This window comes from Bactrocera neohumeralis, unplaced genomic scaffold, assembly GCF_024586455.1.
Source record: "Bactrocera neohumeralis isolate Rockhampton unplaced genomic scaffold, APGP_CSIRO_Bneo_wtdbg2-racon-allhic-juicebox.fasta_v2 ctg2139, whole genome shotgun sequence".
NCBI classification, from domain to species: Eukaryota; Metazoa; Arthropoda; class Insecta; order Diptera; family Tephritidae; genus Bactrocera; species Bactrocera neohumeralis.
Genome location: NW_026089995.1, coordinates 1,655 through 21,989, shown reverse-complemented (window position 1 = coordinate 21,989; position 20,335 = coordinate 1,655). Strand labels below are relative to the sequence as shown.

General features: G+C 36.4%; 1 protein-coding gene across 1 annotated transcript; it reads left to right on the top strand.

The window, feature by feature from the left end:
• The first annotated feature begins 14,546 nt into the window (after positions 1-14,546).
• Positions 14,547-15,130, top strand: LOC126766694 (uncharacterized). The gene is made up of 3 exons (XM_050484427.1): positions 14,547-14,720; positions 14,801-14,833; positions 14,896-15,130. The coding sequence occupies exons 1-3, from the start codon at positions 14,680-14,682 to the stop codon at positions 15,128-15,130; spliced, it is 309 nt and encodes a 102-aa protein (XP_050340384.1). The 5' UTR covers positions 14,547-14,679.
• Positions 15,131-20,335: the final 5,205 nt, after the last annotated feature.

Sequence of the window (20,335 nt, the reverse complement as noted above, 5' to 3'; positions counted from 1 at the left end):
TTTTGTACTAAGAGACCTACCCGCTAAGTTACAGCTTGCGGACGGACGGACGGACAGATAGACGGATAGTCACCAAATTTAAACTTTCTCGTCATCCCGATCATTTAAATATACATACATGTACATAACCTTATATACATATATCCCCATTGCTTTTAGGTGGTACGTACAACCGTTGAAAATATTATCTCTGTTGGAAGTATAAACATTTAATTTAATAATTAGAGTTGTGGTTATTCGTAGATCGATACCGTACATTTTTAGTATTAAACTATAGTATTTATAATATATACAATATTGACAAACATATAAAGGATAAAGTCAGGCGGATGTTTGTTGATCCTCATATGGGGATTAGGAAAAGTATTTCGGCCTCGTAGCGTTGGACCTGTCAAAACTTTTGGACACGGTCAGTCACACAACGCTAGTGCAGGTCATGAAAAAACTACGCTCCTCCAGGGCTAAAGAGGTGGACCATGAACTATCTGAACGGTCGTCAGTCATCCGTACTATTTCGAGGCGAAACATCTAAACTGAGAAAAGAATTAAACAGGGGTTCCGCAGGGTGGTGTCCTCTCCCCATTACTGTTTAACTTCTACATCTCAAAAATCCCACAGCCACCAGAGGGGGTTTCCATAACCTCGTATGCAGATGATTGCACGATATTGACGTCGGGCAATGGAATCGATGGCATGTGTTCGAAAGTAAACAACTACCTCTCCTACCTTTCTCGTTTCCTCACTGCACGGAACCTCACACTTTCCACCAAATCCAAATCCACAGCGAGCATATTTACAAACTGGACGAAGAGGTATAGACTTGAGTTTAATATTGCAGTCGACGGCGTCAAAATTCCGACTGTCAATAACCTAAGGTTTTAGGTGTAACTTTCGACAGTCTATGCTCCTTTTCTCCCCATACGACCACGATTATCGTCCAGGTACGCAGAAACCGCAACAAAATCCTCAAGTCGCTAGCCGGCAGCACATGGGGAAAAGGCAAAGAAACGTTGTTGGCAACATAAAAGGCAATCGGCCGGCCGGTCAACTACGCAGCACCTGCCTTATATGGTCGCCTGGATGCAGTGGCAGCAGATGAGGAAACTTCCAGACCTGTCGAGAACACTGCACTCCGGACCACGACGGGATGCTTTTTGATGTCTCCCATAGAACCCTTCCACAGTGAGACGCTTATGCTCCCAGTCAAAGAGCATAATGAACTCTTCTCCAAACAGTTCCTGCTGGGATGTTTTCGTAGAAATTACCCCTGCAGTCATCTGCTTGGAGCGGAACCACATCCTAGGAGCATCAAAGGGTCCTTCCTTGACTACGTCGACGACGTCGTACAGTACGCCGACCGGAATTCGGACGCCACTGACTTCCGACAGGTACTGACCGCCATTCACAGTGGGGCCATCAACACCTTCACCGACTCCCTCTCATTGAATGGCGTACTTGAAGTCAAACCACCACCCTGCCGCGAGAAACGCGAGTGACCCTAGTGCAACTTCGTTCTAGATATTGTAGCAGGTTAAACTCCTACTTATTCAGAATAGACCCTCACATACTCAATGTATGTCCTGCATGCAACGAGTCTCCACATGATACTGGCCACCTCTTTGCATGCCCAACCCTATATCTAACACCCTCCTCCCCGGTCCGACCCCGTCTAAATAGCATGTTTCTTGGGCCTACCGTTAGATGACGTCGACGACAACACAGACCCTACCATCCCAACGGGGATTAGATCCTCCGTTAAACAAAACAACAACATACCATACTAACATTATGACATGGAAATTTTATATATTAGATTATATTGATTTATAATATTAGATGAAAGATGGATATGAATGTGTGTACTCCAATCCTCGTATTCCGGGTTTATTATGAATAATTAATAATAATATTAATAATATAATATTATAGATATTCGATTTGAATTAATAATTAAATGTTGAAAATAGTAAAAAAATAATATAAGTATATAAAAGAAACACTTATAAGCCTCAGGCTTTAAAGACATCTTGAGTGACTATAAAAAATATCTACGCCACCGGGTTTTCAGATTTAGGAATTTAACAAGTTATTGCTTATTTCACAGAGTTTACGATAATTTATTAAATATGTATTTCGCGTATAAAACTACCTACGCTAATTTTAATGAAACTTTTCTATTTTGCGATTTTTCATAATTAATTTTGAATATATTTTTTCTTTATTTAATATATATATGAATTATATAATATGAAAAACAAAAATTAGTTTATTCAAAATTTCACACAGATGTGCCTGAGATAATAAAAATTTCAATTCGAAGAACTAAAAATATAATAAACACTATGAGTAATAAATTTAATAAAAACTGCTGTGGTCAAATTTTAATTAATATATTTTTAACTGTGTATATCTGATTTCATAATTTTTCAGTAAAAAATTAAGCCGACCGATACACAGTGGGAAAGTCTCTAATTACCTCTCCTGTGGATCTTCTTTGTACAAACAGTACCAGTATGCGTTGCTTATTTTTTTGTACAGCTGGCTTGGTATTTGTATGATTATTTTTTACAAATAATTTTTTTAGTGTTGCTATTTATTAAATATATTTAATTATTAGTTTATTACTTTTAAAATAGCATTATACTAACAATACATTTTTATTGTATGTTAATATATTTGTGTTATTTTTTGCTTTTAGGCGAAGGAAATGGATGCACCTTCTTAAGACTATCATCCAAAAAGGCAGTCCCAAATAAAATTTAGTGCCAAAGTAAAAAGTTTCGGACAGTGGTAGTTTAGTTAAGGTAGTTTTGAACGTGATGAACTGGACAATGGTAAATGGGTCCTATAGAGTCTATTTCTACCACTATCACCACTGCATTTCAATTCACATGATACATGAGAAGGCATTCCCTTTATTACAACATATTTGAGGAACACTCATGGGCCTCACCTTTAGAAGTTTAGATGTAATAGGGCGATAAATAGCAAAATTTGTTAACAGATGCGAACCTAAGTGAAAAGAAACCTAGGAAAAGAAAGTGTGTTAGTGAAATAGATAACTTAAAGAAAAGAAATATAAATTTAGAAACTAAGGTGTGAGATTTAAAAAAAAATTAGAAGAGCAAAGAAAAGGTGAAATTGAAAACCTAACAGTTTGTCTAAAGAAAATAGTGAGAAACTTCTTAATTGTTGAGCTATGAGTGACCAAATTGCCTCAATTTGCCCTGCATGTGTGAGGAATAGTTTGTCTATATATCGGGGATCTTCACTTGTTAGACTGATGATAGGGAAAACGAACCCCATAATTGCTCTGGGATTTAACACTTCTTGGCTTAGCTTATGTCCATAGATATTTTTTGCACAGCCCTATTTTAATGGCCATCACCAAGAACTTTTGACCAATGTATTTAAAGTTATTACGAGTACAGCAGCATAAAAACTCTGGAAACTGAGAGCCATTGGTTTTTCATGAGTGACCAGATTCACAAAATTTGCTGCATTGAAACGTCTTTGGAAGACCAGCTTTGCCAGTATGAGGATTTAATTGTGGCCTGGAGGACTATGGTGGATGAAAATCGTACTAGAAGTTGCTTCAAGTGTTTTAACACTTATGGTTCAAGGCATGGTGGGGAGCCTTGGTCAACCATTTGCTTATTTAGCAAACAGGGATAATTTCTTTGAAGAAAATAGCAAGAACCTAGAAACAGTTTTTAATGGACGTCTTGTGAACTATGTGATGGGCAATCTTGCTTTTGATAAAACATTTATCAAATTTAACAGTTGTAGGCTAAGATAACTTACGAAAATTTAGGCCCTCAACTTTTGAAAAACGAGTAGCATTTACCCACAAATAATAAATTGGAAGATCTTTGTCGATCAAAAAGAAAATAACGACAAGCAGTCTTGTCAAAACAGACTTGGACATTATTTCGGACAGATTCGTGGGGAGCGGAAATAACGTGAGAATACGATTCCGTACATGTTCTCATGTCTTTTTCCGAAAATCCTGGGGCATTAGGACTGTTAATTATGTGACTAAAGGAAATTGCGAACCTTGCCTTAGAAGAACGGGAAGCTTTTAAATCTACATCAAAAAGCGTTGCAACGACGTTTATTTGTTTCAAAGTTAGGATTCCCGATACTTCATTTTGAAGCAGAAACTGATTCTAGTTTTCTTTTTCTATGGAAAAGAATATAACGACTCGTCTGGTCAACCACCTTTCAGATTCTTATAAATCTCCCGAAAAATAGATGAAATATTTTGCGAGAATTTTGATTCTTGCTGTCATACTCGTTTGCGCGTGTTTTGCCAAAAAATGGGACACATAGAGCCGTTTTATTGCTGTGCTATTATCAACCAGACGTTCTTAAATGCCTTTTCATTAGATAATCACTAAATGCATATTTTTCCAATAAACATTTTTAATAAAACGACGAGCTGCTTTTCAAGCATGTGGAATTTTTATTTGTTTGCACACATATGCATTTGTCTGAAGTCCTTTCCGGGTGTTTGTCTGCAAAAATTCTTCATTAGTTGTCCAAGTTGTAACTTACTAACATAGTAATTTAAATTCTGACATTTTTGAAGTGCTCAATTAAAATATTACGATAGGAATGCACATTTCATACATATATTCTTGCTTATTAGGGCACATTCCGCATTTTTTTGTGATGGACCCTCCCCATCCCAGCATTTATCATTTGAAATTTTTCAGGCTTTTTAGATCTACTGTTGGCAAACATATTAAATATTATTATATACTTATGTGACATATATTTTCTAAATTAATTGTTTTTGTTTTTTTAATTTATTTCTGTATTTGTTATTAGTTTTAAGGTAGGGGTGCAAAGAGATCTCCGGGGAACAAAAAAAAAATCGGTAACGCGCCTCAGATGCATACCTCATGGTGGTGTGGAAAATGCAATATAGGCACAAAAATATCTAAAACAATAAATAAAATTTACCGAAATAAAAACATTTAGTTATAAATTATTTTTATTTGAAGCTATAATTATAAGTCGGTAGAAAAAGGGTCCGCCAGTTTCGCTGTTCACAAAGTAAAAATACGGACACAAAAAAATATGTTGCCATCTTTGGATTCCAATAGAAACTCAACCCGGACTCCTTGACGTTTCTTGCCTGGTGTTCAACTCCTCAAACGGCTGGATCGATTTTTGTGTGTCATTCGAACAAATAGTGTATTTAAATAATATTAAATTTTTAAATTATTTTATGTTTATATTGCTCCGATAGATATGCTTCAACCGCTGCATAGAATTTTTCAAACATACTACATTTTATTTCAATTTGTTTCAATAGATTGTGCTGCAGACATTAAATTAAATCTTCGTATATATGTGTTACAAATCATGTGTGTGTGTAAATATTATTATATTAGGGTTATTATTGTGTTTTGCAAATTTAGTACGGAATTTAAGTATTCTTTATTAGTTTTTATGAAATGATCATATGCTTTGATTAAACTCCGCCCAATGGTACACGTAATTTTCTTAGTTAGGAGTATTTTTATATCGGGTCCCACAGAAGACGCTATTGTCGCTGTATCAAATTTTCAAACCAATTTACAATTAATTACAGTTTGCCCCAACAGATGGTGCAAATGTCAAGGTCATGTGGTAACTCCGCCTGGAACAAGTTCCACCCAATATTGCAGCTGTCGAGATGGGCGAAGTTACGACTTCATGCCACCGAACAGTTTATTCTAGTAACTTTTGACCCTACCACACACCAACACATTTATATATATATAAATAAAGAACTGCAGGATAGCCTTGACAGACGACAGCGCTCATCATTAGCGGGCTTAATTTACATTTACTTTCGCATTTGACCATTGTAATGCAAGTTTGTAATGTACAAAAATTTCTGATGCATTTAGCTGAATTTACTAAATTTGAGCAGGCAACTCTGCCCAAAAGTGGCTGTTCTGCTATTGTTTGACAGATGCCGCTTGGAAATCTGCCGCCTTGTTTGTGTTTACAGCAGAGGTAAACAGTTTTTAAATTGCAAATTAAATTATGTGCAAGTTTATTAACAGAAAACAAATTTTACTATTTTAGATGTAAAATAAACAACGCAATACCTGCTAACCATTTTTGCCATTATTCTTAACTTTTTCTCACGCTTTATATCACTTTTTTAATAAATAAACAAATTTCACTATCAGCTGCTTAAATGCACAAGTTCTGCCGTGTGTCACTATAGTATTTCACGTGCATTAACGTTCGCTAAGGCGCATTAATTTTTGGGGCAATAAAGGCTTTTTAACGCTAAAGTCATAACATCTTGAAGCTCTTACTCTGAAAAATGCCATTATTATGTACATAAATTTTGGCATGCGGCACCGTCAGCAGCTTCTTGATTCCAGGCCTGGTAGCGAGAGAAGTTGCTAAATTATAACTGTTTCAGTGGCATGAGAATCGCAATTCAGCTCAACATCTGTAATTGTGCTGTAGTGGAATTTGTTGCAGGCGGAATGGCCACATAGTACTTTCAGGGACTTTCGTGAATATGAGAGGACCGGAAACAGTCTTATCTCTCCTGAGAAATAAGTTACGAAGAGGTTTGTCCATGATTCCAGCCTTTTGTAATTGACTGGCTTTGGTAGTTGGTTCTCAACTCGTTGAGGCTTATCATTTTTACAGGTTCTCCCGGCTGCTGAGGGTTTTCAGTGTCATCTGTGGCGATGTATGCTGGCCTGAGCCACGGAGACAACCTTCTCTTCCATCGACTTTAATTTTAAAGCGTATCATCTATGTGCTCTAAAACTTTGTGCGGTCAGAATAGGGTGGTTCTGGAAATTCCGCTTTAATGCATTGATGCGGAAAAAACGTGGAAGCAAGTGTAGAATTTTCAGAATGAAAATTCAGATTTAGTGTGATGAGCAGTTTTGTGATGGCCTTAGTCTCTAATATGCTAACAAAACTATAGGCGAAAATCTGTATGGGTCCGGTGGCATATCCTCACAAGTGAAAAATTCTTCATTGTACACGTAAACCTGTGTCAAATATGAGATCAGCAGGTGAGGCGTTTAGGTCTTCGTTATGGCGTTGGCGTGCAAGGCCTAGGAGCACCGTTGGAAGAACGTCCGGCCAGCGCGTCCGTTCCGGCGCCACCTTTCTACCAGTCCATATGATTGCGGATGATGGGGCGTTGTTCTTATGCGATGGGCACCAATCAGCAGTGTCCAAAAGCCGTGAAGAGCGCAGACTTTCCGACTGGGTTCTGATCTGTGGTGATGGTGAGCGGTGTGCGAACTGGGTAATCCAGTTCGAGTAGAAACCAGTGAAACAATGTCAGCGCTCATGTCCCTCCAGAGGAACAGCAACGGGCCATCTGGAAAATCTTTCTATGGTTGTTAAACAGTACCCGGAGATGATTGACAACTAGAAGTTCTGAGGTCGAGGCGCATGGTTGAACCTGGCGTCAGGTACGTCAATCTGTTTAGTGTGAGGCAATTGTGACGCAGAATCTTAGATGTTGGTACGGTATGCATTGCCGGGACCAGTTCAGTGCAAAATCCATCTTGATGCCTGGCCACTTCTGGTTTTTGTTGAGGGCGGTTGCAACTGACCACTGATAAGAGAGTCCATACCGTGTCGTAAGGCCAATTGATGAAGATTTGGGAATGGAAAGATCTTACCACACCGGATGCTATGTCACAATAAATTGATGGTGTTTGTCAATTGATATAGATGTTGAAATTTCAAAGTCGTGTTGTTGTTGCGAATAATGTTGATTTCTGCTCGCATGCTGAATTCTTTTCGGCACTAAAAGGTCGGCACGCCTTCCTTACATTTGATGTAAACAATCTTCAGTGGTGAATCAGAGATATACTGGAGCTGGTTTAGCTGTCGTAGGAAGTCACACACAGCATATGTATGTATGTATGTATGTGTGCATGACATTTCACACAAATAATATATACGTACGCATATACAAGTAAATCAAAAATACAAACATTCTTCTGGAAAACACAATAGTCTTAAAATCATTATACATACACACTTGCAATATGAGTACATACATAAGTATAAATATGTGCGTATGACATTCCCACACAAACAATGCACACAAACATACATACTTTAGATGCGTTCACATGTGGATATGTCACCCGCAAAAATTACAAATATTGTTCACAAAACAACAATTGTTTGAAAAGCATCAGAAACCAATATGGCAGCCAAATTGCCGACGTCAAAATTTGTAGTAAATTACACAACAACAAAATTTTCATTCATGAACGCAAACGTACTTTCAAAAAGCATATTCGATTCATTCATAAAAGCAGACGGAAAAGATTCACACTCCACCGAGCATGCCTTGCCTACAAAGCGTCTTTTCACGACGATTTCAAAAGCTAAAAATCATAAATTGAATATATTTCTGAAATGTATGAGAAGGAAAAAGTGACAACCTCGCAAATATAAGTATTAAAAAATATTAGAATAAAAAAGACAACATAGTTTATTTGTCGAATTTCAAGTCTAAGAAATTTTTCAAAGAAAATATTCAATACTCATCTGATTTTTGTCATACAGTCAATCCCGGTTAAGTAGAACTCCGCTTAAATAAAAATCATCCTCTTAACTGCCTATGTCTTGCTGCATCTCACGGTTTGTTTTTTGAAAAACATAAAAATTATTGTTTTAAAGTACCACTCGCTAAAAAGTATTCGCACTTTTGCTTATGTGCCATATTATATTTTTATTTTTAACAAACAACAAAAATTTGACATATTTGATTGTGCCACATAACCGGGATTGACTGTATTTGTCAAGGAATGTAAAAAATGTCTGTAATTCTGAAATATTTTATGCGGCTGGCAAAAATCTATGTCGTTATGTATGCAGGCTCACATACAAACATATGTACATATTTACGCTGGTTTAAAGTGTCCATACACGAGCATTCAAGTGCGTTCGATCGGTATAAATTCGTTTGTCCATACACGACACACAAATCCATTTTGCGTTCGTTCTTCAGCAGGAATAATGGGATGCCTAACTTATTCCAGTGTGAGCGCCTCAAAATAAGCGTTTTTATAACATTTTTCCATTGTGGCCAGATCGAACGAAATAAAAATTTTTGAGGATTTAAATTAAAATGTCCAATTGCTCTTTCCACACCACCCAGGAGGTATGCAAAACGGCGCGTTACCGAAGTTGGTTTGGGTGCTCGATTCCCCTTCAGGCCTATATCACCCATTAAAAATTAATTTACATAAAGTAAAAAAACGAGAACAATTTATTAGTATATAACGAAAAAAACAAAACAGTAAATGTATACATATAACGATAAAAACAAAACAATAACAATTCATATAAAATATATATAAAAATATCACAGTAATATATATAATTATTTACACATATACAAATGCCTACATTTAAATCCCAAATTCTAATTTTTGTTAAAAAAATTGCTTTCAAATTCTAGAGCCTCTTTATCGTACCTGTTTAAAAATTTTTACTTTTTTATATTATATGGTAAGTTTGAGTTCGCATATTGTAACCACAAAAAAATAAAAAAAAAATTGAAAGATATAGGCGTGAAACACAAAAAAATTTATTTTTGAAATTATGGACAGAAAAGTCTTTATTTAAAAATTTAGTTAAGAAATATATTCTAATTCTAATAAAAAGGGCTATAACTATTTTTGGGTCACAATTATCACAACACAAATGGTAAACATCTTTCATTTTAAAAGGGCATTCTAACATCTTTCATTTTAAAAATAAATAAAATATCTTCACTATTCATTTGTCTATTTGATTTTGATGACAATTATGTATGTAGTAAAGGCAGGGAACATGTGTGTAATTTGAAAATTTTTAAATAAAAATAGCCGCAAAAGTAGCTAAACGCATTTTCTTTCAAAAAACTAATTTCCAAACTACTATCTTGCCAAGAAAGGCCATTCAATAGTGAATCATTACACACACACATGCATTATTACTATTCAATGTTCATTGATCTAACGAGGGAACGTGTTCAGGCCGTGGTAGACGAATCTGCACAAAAAAATGTTCTAAACTGTCCTGACATAGTCGTCTCGTCTTCAAGTACGGAAAACCTGAGTGTGACAAATAATCGTCTTAAACTGTTAGTATTTAACACCCACCCCTTTGTAAAACTAAAATTATTGGTTGTGTTGATTTCTAAATCGTCTACGACCCGAATAGTTTTTAGAATTTTTTCTGCCTCATTTAAAAAATCTAACTGTTCAGGGGAACCTACAAACACTTTTTTAGTGGGTACAACAGCCTCAACGAAACTGCTATTAAAAATATCAAATAATTTTTAAAAAAACGAAACGAATTCCGCAGTATTAATAAAGCTCCTACTATTCGAGCTTAAGGCTCCCGAGCTATATAGGGACAACATACCAGAAGCGACCGTATTACTCAATACTTGAGACGCGAATTTAACCTTAATTTTTTGGAAGGTATTTGGATAAATATGAGCATCGGTTAATTTATGCGCACACCGATAACTCGACTTAGAGTCGGTTTCATAAAAATGAACAATATCCGACCAACTTACCCGACTATTTTTAAAGAAAACCGTATTTTTTAAATTTTGTAAACAGTTACGACTACTTTTTGTCAAATGTGGGCTATCGTAAAAAAATATACACTTCCTTGCCATTAACATTAAAAAAAGGCCGTGACGCTGAAACACCTAACAAATTAGCGAAATTATGAAAATTGGTGCCCTGGTCGCAAACAAAATGGCAAGGAATTGTCCAATGTCCGGCCCCTTATTTGGGAAGAAGAGAGTAAAGGCGAACAGCACCGCCGTAAAAGAAGCGCCAATGGGTGGGACCAAGGCTCTCCACCTATACCTTGTACCATTATGGTCATTGCAGCAGTTGCTAATCTAGAAGTGCGATTTGCATCGCCATAGTCCTCAATACCTATCACCCTATCGAATTTCCTATCATACTGCAAATGAAATTTCAGTGACATTTCATAACATGAAACCGACACGAATTTTTGTTCGAAAGTTAATCCCCTACTCCTAATCTCTAACGATTTTATGCTACTTTGGGTGCAACCTGGGAAATGGGGCCAGTCTGTAACAAAGTTTTCCAAAGTACTTTCGGATGGAAAATTTAATTGGTGCTTTAAGTGCCGATAAGCAACTGGCGATAGAAAAAATACAACCAAAGCTATCGTTTTCAAAAAATTGTCTTATTGCCGACTATGGGTACCGCGATTACTATTTATAAAACTGCTCCTAATGCAAGCACCTAACTGAGGAGGAGCTTTACTACAAACTAAAGAAAGAGGGTCTGACTGTTCCCTAAATGAGCTATTCCTTAGCTGTTCCCTACATCTTTCTAACTCTGCGGCCATTTCAACTAACTGGGCCTTTAAACTTCTATTTTCCTGTTCTTTTTGATCTAACTTTATTTTCAAAACCCTATTCTCTTCCCTCAATTTCTCTTCCTTTCTGTACCTGCGGTCAGACCCCTACCCCAAAATTAAAATATACATCCTCCTCAAAAAATGGAAGAGTTAGAGCCTCTTCAATTCCATCTTCAATTTCATTTTCAATACTTGGAAAAAGCTGCCTCGATGCATTTTGTGCATTTGAGACAGCTTCTTCAACTTGGGGAGCAAAATCTTCTAGACCCAATAAAATTGTATTTTTTAATTCGGAATTTGGGACGTCAAATGTAGGCTCAACTTTTAAATTTATATCGGGAACGGCCCCCGAACGCAATCGCTTTTCAAGGCGCATTTTTGCCGAAAACACAAGCAAAAATACGGTTGAGCCAACATTTACGCCTATCAAAATTAACAAAATAAAATACAAAAAGGCAAACATTTAATTATAAAATATGTATGTATAATAATAATAATAGTGCAAAAAATGTATATTTAATGAATATTTAAAGTACGACTTTTTTGTAACTATCATAAATATTCAATTATAAATCGTTACTTTAAAATAATTTATTTAATTAATTAACGGCAATGGCAATAATTGAGGCAGCTGCACGACTACATAACTGTGTCCATAAGAACGTGTGTATTTTAATATTTGACAGATGTCGCTTGCAGTCTGTCGCGCTCAACTTGTTCAGCACATCACATTTAAAAACACACGGAAATTCAATTTATTATCTAAAATTACTATTTTCATTGCACAATCGAAGCACTGATTTCATCGAAATTTTCACAAATTCACAAACACTTTTTGCACTATTTAATGTTTTTCACTCACCGTTCGAGGTCCGTTCCACTGTTTGGAAAACTAAATGTTATTCCTCCCTCGTTGCAGCCAACAACACATTTTCTCCAATTGCTGGTTGTTTTCGACATTTTATCTGTAAAATAAATAAAAAGGTATTAAATAAATGTAATTTTATTTAATAAAAATTAAAATATACTTACAGCTTTCAATCTGCGTGCTGTTTCGCATTCGGTATTCTTCGAAATAATGGCCGTTACAAATGGAGACAAAAAAATGAAAAATGTCTCCATTCGAACAATAATTTGGCGGGATTTTAATCTGGTCGTCCCTCTTTTCCAATTACAAAACGTCAAAACCTCCCCAATCAAGTCAACTGTCAAAGTTTAGGTGGTTGTGACGTTTAGAAATTGTTCTCTCACTTCCAGTGAGAAAGGAGTTGGGCATCTCTTTATCTCTGCTTCACAGAGTTAACATGTGCGACAGGCAAGCGGAACATTTCTTGGAATTTATTTCTAATGTAGGATTTTTATCTATTTCTTTGTATTTGGTTAATAAGTTATTCCAATTTTTATTTTTCTCAATTTTAAGTTTATATTTACATATCACTTTCCGTTTGCCAAATTGCCAATTCATTTTTTATAAGATCAATAAATTCTGATACGAAATCTTTATTAAGGGGGGAGCCTGCTTTAGAAGCTTCAAACAATCGATTTTTTTTTTGCTAAAATCTCTTTAAAAATTATCTAAGAATAGAAGATAAATAATAAAAAATATGAATCTCTTTGAATTTTTTTTCCGATAGAAATTGCGATCTGCATCCTGCCCGCCGTCCGAAAAATGTACATATGAGATGCATCGGGCAATTGCTTCCCAAAGGCAGAATATCAAAGATTTCGTATCCACAAAATTTGTGAGAGATGTTCAAATATATAACAATAAAGCCTTGAAATTTCGCTTGAATCAATTATTTCTTTCCCTCCCAAAAAAATCATCAGAAAAATCAATTTTTTTTAACACTTGCCATTGCCCGCGATTTTCACTGTTCGGCGACACGAGAGAAATGAGATTTTGTGCGCAGACAACGCCATACACGATACACATGTTCGCACCGATCGTAAAAAATGCCCATACACGATAAACCGCAAGCGCACACATACCGTTCGAACGCACTTTTTTTTTTTTTTTTTAAAGGGGGAAGCATCAAAAGCCGGAGTGCGGAATTTTAATCCGCTAAACCGAACCTACTCCCAACTCCAGACTCTCCAACGGAACCACCTGATTAAGTATTACTTCGTGGGAGTGATAAGACATTTAAGTCTGTTCTATGGCACGGACCGACGGACGCCTACTCTGGTCTATATGTCTCAGTTTTGTCATGATTGAGCAAGAATGATAGAATATAAGATTACGACACTAGTTTACCGTTAGTTTTTTTCGGTTTAGCTCGTGACAATTCTTACAAAAAAAAATACATTGTGCAACAATTTCGTGACGTAACAGTTTTGCGTTGAGAAGAACAGGCATAGAAATGCATACAAATTGTAAACAGAAAAGTAAACACTTTTGGAAATTCCCAAAATAATATTAATTCATTCGGCTTTGCAGGAAAAATTTCAGTGGAATGTTTAGAATATTGTTGCGAGAAAAGATATACATAAGTAGTTTTAGGCACATCCACAATAAATAGAGTAGCATGTGTGGAAATTGTTTAAACGAAGAAAACCAGTGAAAGTGTACTGTTGTATTTATTTAAATTTCTAAGCATAAATATATTAATTTTTTAAAATGAAATATGCAGTGGCTTGTTGTAATAATTATTATGCAATTAAAGGATCGAAAACGAGTTTTTTCAGTTTTCCTGCCTATTTAAAAGTTGCCAAAAAATGGGTGTTATTTTTCAAAAGAAATGATATATTTAATACTAAATCCTCTTTAATATGCAGAGATCACTTTAGAGATGAAGATATTATGAACCTCAGGCAATTTGAAATGGGTGAGTCTTTTAATTATTTAGATTAATTATATTCATTAAAATTTTCTGAATATATTAGGTTTTGCGAGTAGACTTAAGCTAAAGCGTGGAATGGTTCCCTCAATACAAGTACCTGCTATACCATCGGCGCGGGAAAACCGCCTTCAACAAAGGGAACAAAAAAAATAGTTAAATCTTTATTATGAGATTATAATAAAGACCTTCAGGAACAAAGAAAAAGGGATACCCCTTTGTTTGAAAATAATAAGGAAGATAATGGTAGTTGTCATTAATTATTACAAATATTTATGTATTTAATTTAAACTCATTTGTAGAATTTGTATCTCAAGCAGACGAAAAAACTAGTGAAATTACTACTGATTCAAGCTCAGTTGAAGAAAATAAGGAAAATGTGGCCTTCCCAAAGGAGAATGAAGAAGCCTCAACATGCAAAGAAAACACTCTGGATACATCGATGTATTATTTTGAAGAGGTAGAAGAATTCCGCAATCAAATGTAAGTAAATCTCTTTCTGGACATTTATTAAAATCCTTACATACATACATACATGATTTTCATTATAAGTATTTCCACAGAAAAACATTGAATAGGGAGCATAGTCTTCAGATGTAAGTAAATCTATGGTTAGTCGTTTATAAACCTTATTAATTTGCTTTTTATTTCATCTCAGCGAAAAATTGAGTAAGGAGAACATTCGCCTGCGGAAAAAGAATGGAAAACTTTTAAGGAAAATTAAAATGTTGAAGGACAATAATAACCAAAGGGACAACTTTAATATTAACTTATTCAAAAAAAAATTAAAGGAGAAGACACAAGAGTGTGAAAATATCGAAAAGACATTAAAAGTGATATTCACAAGTGGGCAAATTAATAAAATGAAGACAACTTCGAAGGTACATACATAAGTGGGATGTAAAGGATATTGCCCAATCAGTGACCCTATACGCTGCTAGTGCGAAGCGAAAGCATATAAATTGTTATACCGCAATAGCTTTCCTTTGCCTTCAGTACGAACATTGCAGAGATGGAGCAGCAAGGCTGCTTCTACATACTCATATGGATAATATTCAAAAATTTTGCATATTGAGTTTCGACGAAATGAAGGTGAAGAAAACCTACTGTTACGATAAACCATCGGACTCAACATTAGGACCGGTTAGCTATGTCCAAGTAGCAATGCTAACAGGTACGTTTTGTTATGTGTAATTAAATAAAAAAATTTGGCTGTAGTTATCTGATATACATATTTTACAACATAGATTTAATGTCTCGTTGGAAGCAGCCTATATTTTACGACTTTGATTGTAAAATGACGACGAATATTTTGGAAGAAATATTGAGAGAAACAAAACGATGTGGATACATTGTGGTTGGGATGGTCAGCGATTTAGGTAGTACAAATAGATCACTTTATGAGGACAAACCAAAGTGAGTAATATTCAATTTGTTGACATGTGTCAATATAACATATTTATACTTATTTTCTTTTCAGTTTTATATTCGAAGGAAGGGAAGTATTCGTTTTTGCAGATGTTCCCCATTTAAAAAAACTTCTTCGAAATCATTTTATTGATAGAGGATTTTTATTAAATGGGAAGGAAGTTAAGAAGGATATCATATTGGAGCTCCTATCATGTACATAGGCAGATTTGTCAATTACCCATAAAATTTCAGGCAACTACTTGTTCGTTACAGAGGCTCAAAGGCAAATCGTTAAAATGGCCACAAAACTTTTTTCTCATACTGTGGCACAGGCTATAACGAGAGCAGCAAGCTTGGGATACCTAGATGGAAAGAATTGGGAAGAATGCCATAAACTCTTCAAACTGGTACATTACTGCTTTAAATATAACTAATCTAATTATTCAAATAAAAATATTTTCAGGTTAACGATTGGTTCGACGTCATGAATGTGAGAGTACCACATTCAGATTCCCGAGAGCGTTGTCATGCCTATGGACTCGCCATTGATATCCAAAGCTCCATTCTTGACAAAATGACGGAAATGATAATAAATTTGAGAGTCATCGGAAAAAATAGTCTACTGCCATTTCAACGAGGTAATTGCCTAACAAAAAAATAAAATATCAAAAATTGATAAAAAAAAATCATATTTTTAGGGATTATACAAACAAATAATGCTTTGAAGGGTTTATTTGAACATGTTCAGAAGCATTATAATATAAATTATATTCTCACGTACCGCCTGAATCAGGATGTCCTGGAAAACTTTTTTGTAGTTATTTGAGCTAAGGGTGGCTTGCACGATCACCCTGACCAACAAGAGTTTAAATACCGTCTTAGGTCGTATATACTAGGAAAAAATGAAGGCGTTATATCTAATGCAGCGAATGTGAAAGTTGATGACACGCCAGACTTGGAAATCTCCCAGCCACCTTTCACTGGTAATTTGAAAATAAAATTAAAAAAAAAATAGTTATAATAACTGATTCCCTTATTATAGGAATAATATTCAAGGCTGTTACTTTTGATTCCGAAGGTGAAGAAATACCAGACGAAATGGCAGAGCTAGAAGGAGTAGAATACGATGGTCTAGAAAATTTGGCTGGATACATATGCCATAAGCTGCGAGACCAAGTAGACGACATTTCTGTAGATCGTGATGCAGATGCATCATATAAAAAGAAACGCAAACTTAATAAAATAGTTTTAGTTTTATAGATTAAGTTAATTTATTTTCATATTTATATTACAATTATTACTAATATAAATATCTGTTTATGTACAATAAAAGAAAGACTGAAATATCATAAACACAATTGATTTAATCATTCACTTTATTTGGAATTGGTTGACGATAGGTTAAAAATATGTTACAAATATATCTTCAATATAATTTCACAATTCTTTTATCATAATTTCATACATCTGATACATCTGAACTTATAATATATGTATGTATATATTTATATACAACACAAGAAACGTCTTGTCCATTTGAATCACAACTTAATAGACAATTTTATTATCAATACGCCGATATATTTCTTTAGAAATGATTCAAATCTTTTCACTCAACAATATTCAATCGCTTCATTAAAACTTTTCATTAAAATCGAAAGAATTAATAATATTTTGCGAATTTACAAAAGTATTTACTTTTCTGTTTACAATTTGCAAGCCATTTGACAGTTTTTCACTCTTGTTCTTCTCAACACGGAACTATGACGTTTCGTAATGGCGGTCGTCGTAATCTTGTTTCTTTCATTCTTGATGATTGAGGCTGTCAGCGAAGCGGTTGTCCAGTTTTCAGTGGACTTACACATGAGTGTCGTCAAATTTTCCGCCGTAAAACTACCACCGAGTGTAGTTTTAAGTTTTTCCCTTGCACTTATAAAGCGCGGACAATAAAAGAACACATGCTAAGAGTCTTCAAAGCACTCTGAACACGACGGACAATTCGGACTAATGTCGTGCTGGAATCTGTACAGATAGCTTCTAAGGCATCCATGTCCACTTAGTATTTGGGTTAGGTGGAAATCCAGGTCCCCATGTTGTCTGTCGATCCAAGCATGGACATCCGGTATGAGTCTGTAGGTCCACCGCCCTTTGAGTGAGGTTTGCCACCGCTGCTGCCATATAGTTAAGCTTTTCACTCTCTCCCTTCTTTTGGCTCCTGTAGTTGATTCTGATAATTTGTACACTCGCTCGTATTCGTCACCCTGGATGTCAATGGGCATCATACTGGCTATTACTTCAGCAGCATCGCTTGAAATTGTTCGGAAAGCACTGATAACTCTTAGTGCCGACAGCCTGTGCACTGTGTTTATTTGTTTGGCATATGCTTTGATGCCCAGCGCCTGGATCCATATTGGAGCCGCATATAATATAACAGATCTCATTACCTTTGCAAGTAAAAAACGCCGGTAGAAACGCACGCAGCCTTTATTTGCCATCATTCTTGATAAGGCATTCAGGATTTTGTTCGCTTTACCCGCAGTGTACTCTAGGTGGTCCTTAAATTTGAGCCTTGAGTCTACTATTACTCCCAAATATTTTAGGTATGGCTGTGAATGAATCTGGCACTCCCCTATGCTGAGAGAAATACTTTCCTCCACCTTTCTTGTACTTATGAGCAAGACTTCAGTCTTCTGCTCCGCCAGTTCTAAACTCATTGAGGAGAACCATTGGCGTAGACCGTTTATGCACTCGTTGCATTTGCTCCGGAGGTCATCGAGGTGTTTGGCAACTGCTACCACAATAAGGTTGTCTGCGTATGCAACTAATTTAATATCTTTCGGTTGGTGTCTCCTTAGCACCCCATCATACATTATGTTCCATAAAAAGGGGCCTAGTACCGAGCCTTGCGGTACTCCATTCGAGATAGAGTAGCTCTTGGTGCCTTCATCTGTATCGAATAAAAGTCGCCTGTTTTCAAAATAACTTATGACAATTTCCATAAGATATTGAGGAGCGCGCATGTCGTACAGAGCCTTGATTATGTTTGCCCACTTTGCTGAGTTGAAGGCATTCTTCACATCCAGGGTGATCAACGCACAATATTTTTTTGTTCCGCCTTTCCATTCGCGGTATCAACGACATCGTATAATGCGACAATGGTGGACCTCTTTTTCATAAAGCCGTATTGTCTTTCTGATAATCCGCCGGCTTTCTGGATTACTAACCCCAAGCGGTTTCTTACTTGCAGTCTTGCCAGATATGTCTGTAATCCAGGTGCTTTCCGAACGCTGAGAGTATTGTTCGCTTAGTAATGCGACATCAATGTTTTTTTTTCAAATACTGTCTGTTTTAGTAGCTCTTGTGCCGCTGCGCAATGATTTAAGTTTAGTTGTATTATCCTCATTTCCCTAACGATTTCGCCATCTCGAGATATTTGGGGCACGTAGTACTCAAGGCCGAGTGTGCTCCTTTGCAAAGCATGCAGCTTGGATTGTTAGTGCACGCCTTCGCTACATATCCACCGGCTTCACAACGTGTACATAGACACGATCTGTCCACGGGGTTGGAACATTTGTGCGCCATGTGCCCCAGATGGAAACACCTGAAGCAACGGGGAATGGGGAAGTATTCCCGGAGGCGACATACAGACCACCCGATCTTTATTTTGCCTACCTTGAGCGCAGTCTTGGCATCCTGGGCGCGCAGGCATAATACAGCAATTTGAGTACCGCTTCGGGTTTTCGCATACTCTTAACATTTATTTTTTCCAGATTTTCTATTCCACACTCTTTTTGTATGGCTTCGCAAACCTCTTCTTGAGAAGTTATTTCATCCAAATCCTTGCAAATAATCATAACGTTGTGGGGTTTGGGCTGTATCACAGTCATTTCACCGACCAATCCTTCTAAGCCACTTTGGAACGCTTCGGCTCTCTTATCCGCTTGGTTTTTCAGCTCTAATAGCAGGCCTCCTTTCAACGTTTTTCTTATGTACGTTACGCTTGAGCCCAATTCCTCTAAGCCACTGTCACCTTTTATTTTTCGGAGAATATCCGCGTATGATGTTCCCTCCTTTTTCGTAAGTATAATGGCGTCTGGCCTCGATCTAATTTTTTTTCGAGTGGTCTTCGCTTTTTAACAACGTCCACCCAAGCTTCGCCTGCGCTGGGTCTAACCGTTGTATTGGCTTGCATCAATTTCGCTGCCTCGCTGTAGGTGGGCTGCTCCATTCTATTTGTATTTTTCGGCTTTTTAGTGGGAGGTAGAAAGCCTGTTGTCTCACGCATCCTTTTCGGAGTATTTACCTCCTTAGCCATTGCGGGAACCTGGGATGTTTTCCCTACCATAATCCTTTTAGGTAGGTTTCCGCCTCTCTCAGCCTTAGCATGTAGCGCCACTACGTTGCTTACTAGGTCGCGCATAGCCTGGTTTATGTACCTTTGGCCAGCCATCAGGTTCTCCAGTTCTTTTATTCTACTACCCAACTGGTTAAAGTTTTGGGTAGTTTCACTACTTTGTATTTTTTCCGAGAGTTTGCCACCTTCAATTATGTGGTTGGCATTTTCGCATTCTTTTTTTTGATCCAGCAGTGGTGGACAGCTCACTTGTTCCATTAGGAGGCGTTCTCATAATTCTTGAGTTCCTTCTAAATGGGTTCTCCGGGGTGCATCCACTACTATTCTCAGATTC

What these genes read in the sequence shown, in the direction of transcription:
- LOC126766694 (XM_050484427.1), top strand. Translation starts at nt 14,680, where the DNA reads ATGTATTATTTTGAAGAGGTAGAAGAATTCCGCAATCAAAT. An exon ending in GAAGAATTCCGCAATCAAAT is followed by an intron (nt 14,721 to 14,800) that starts GTAAGTAAATCT and finishes GTATTTCCACAG; the next exon opens with AAAAACATTGAATAGGGAGC. An exon ending in AGGGAGCATAGTCTTCAGAT is followed by an intron (nt 14,834 to 14,895) that starts GTAAGTAAATCT and finishes ATTTCATCTCAG; the next exon opens with CGAAAAATTGAGTAAGGAGA.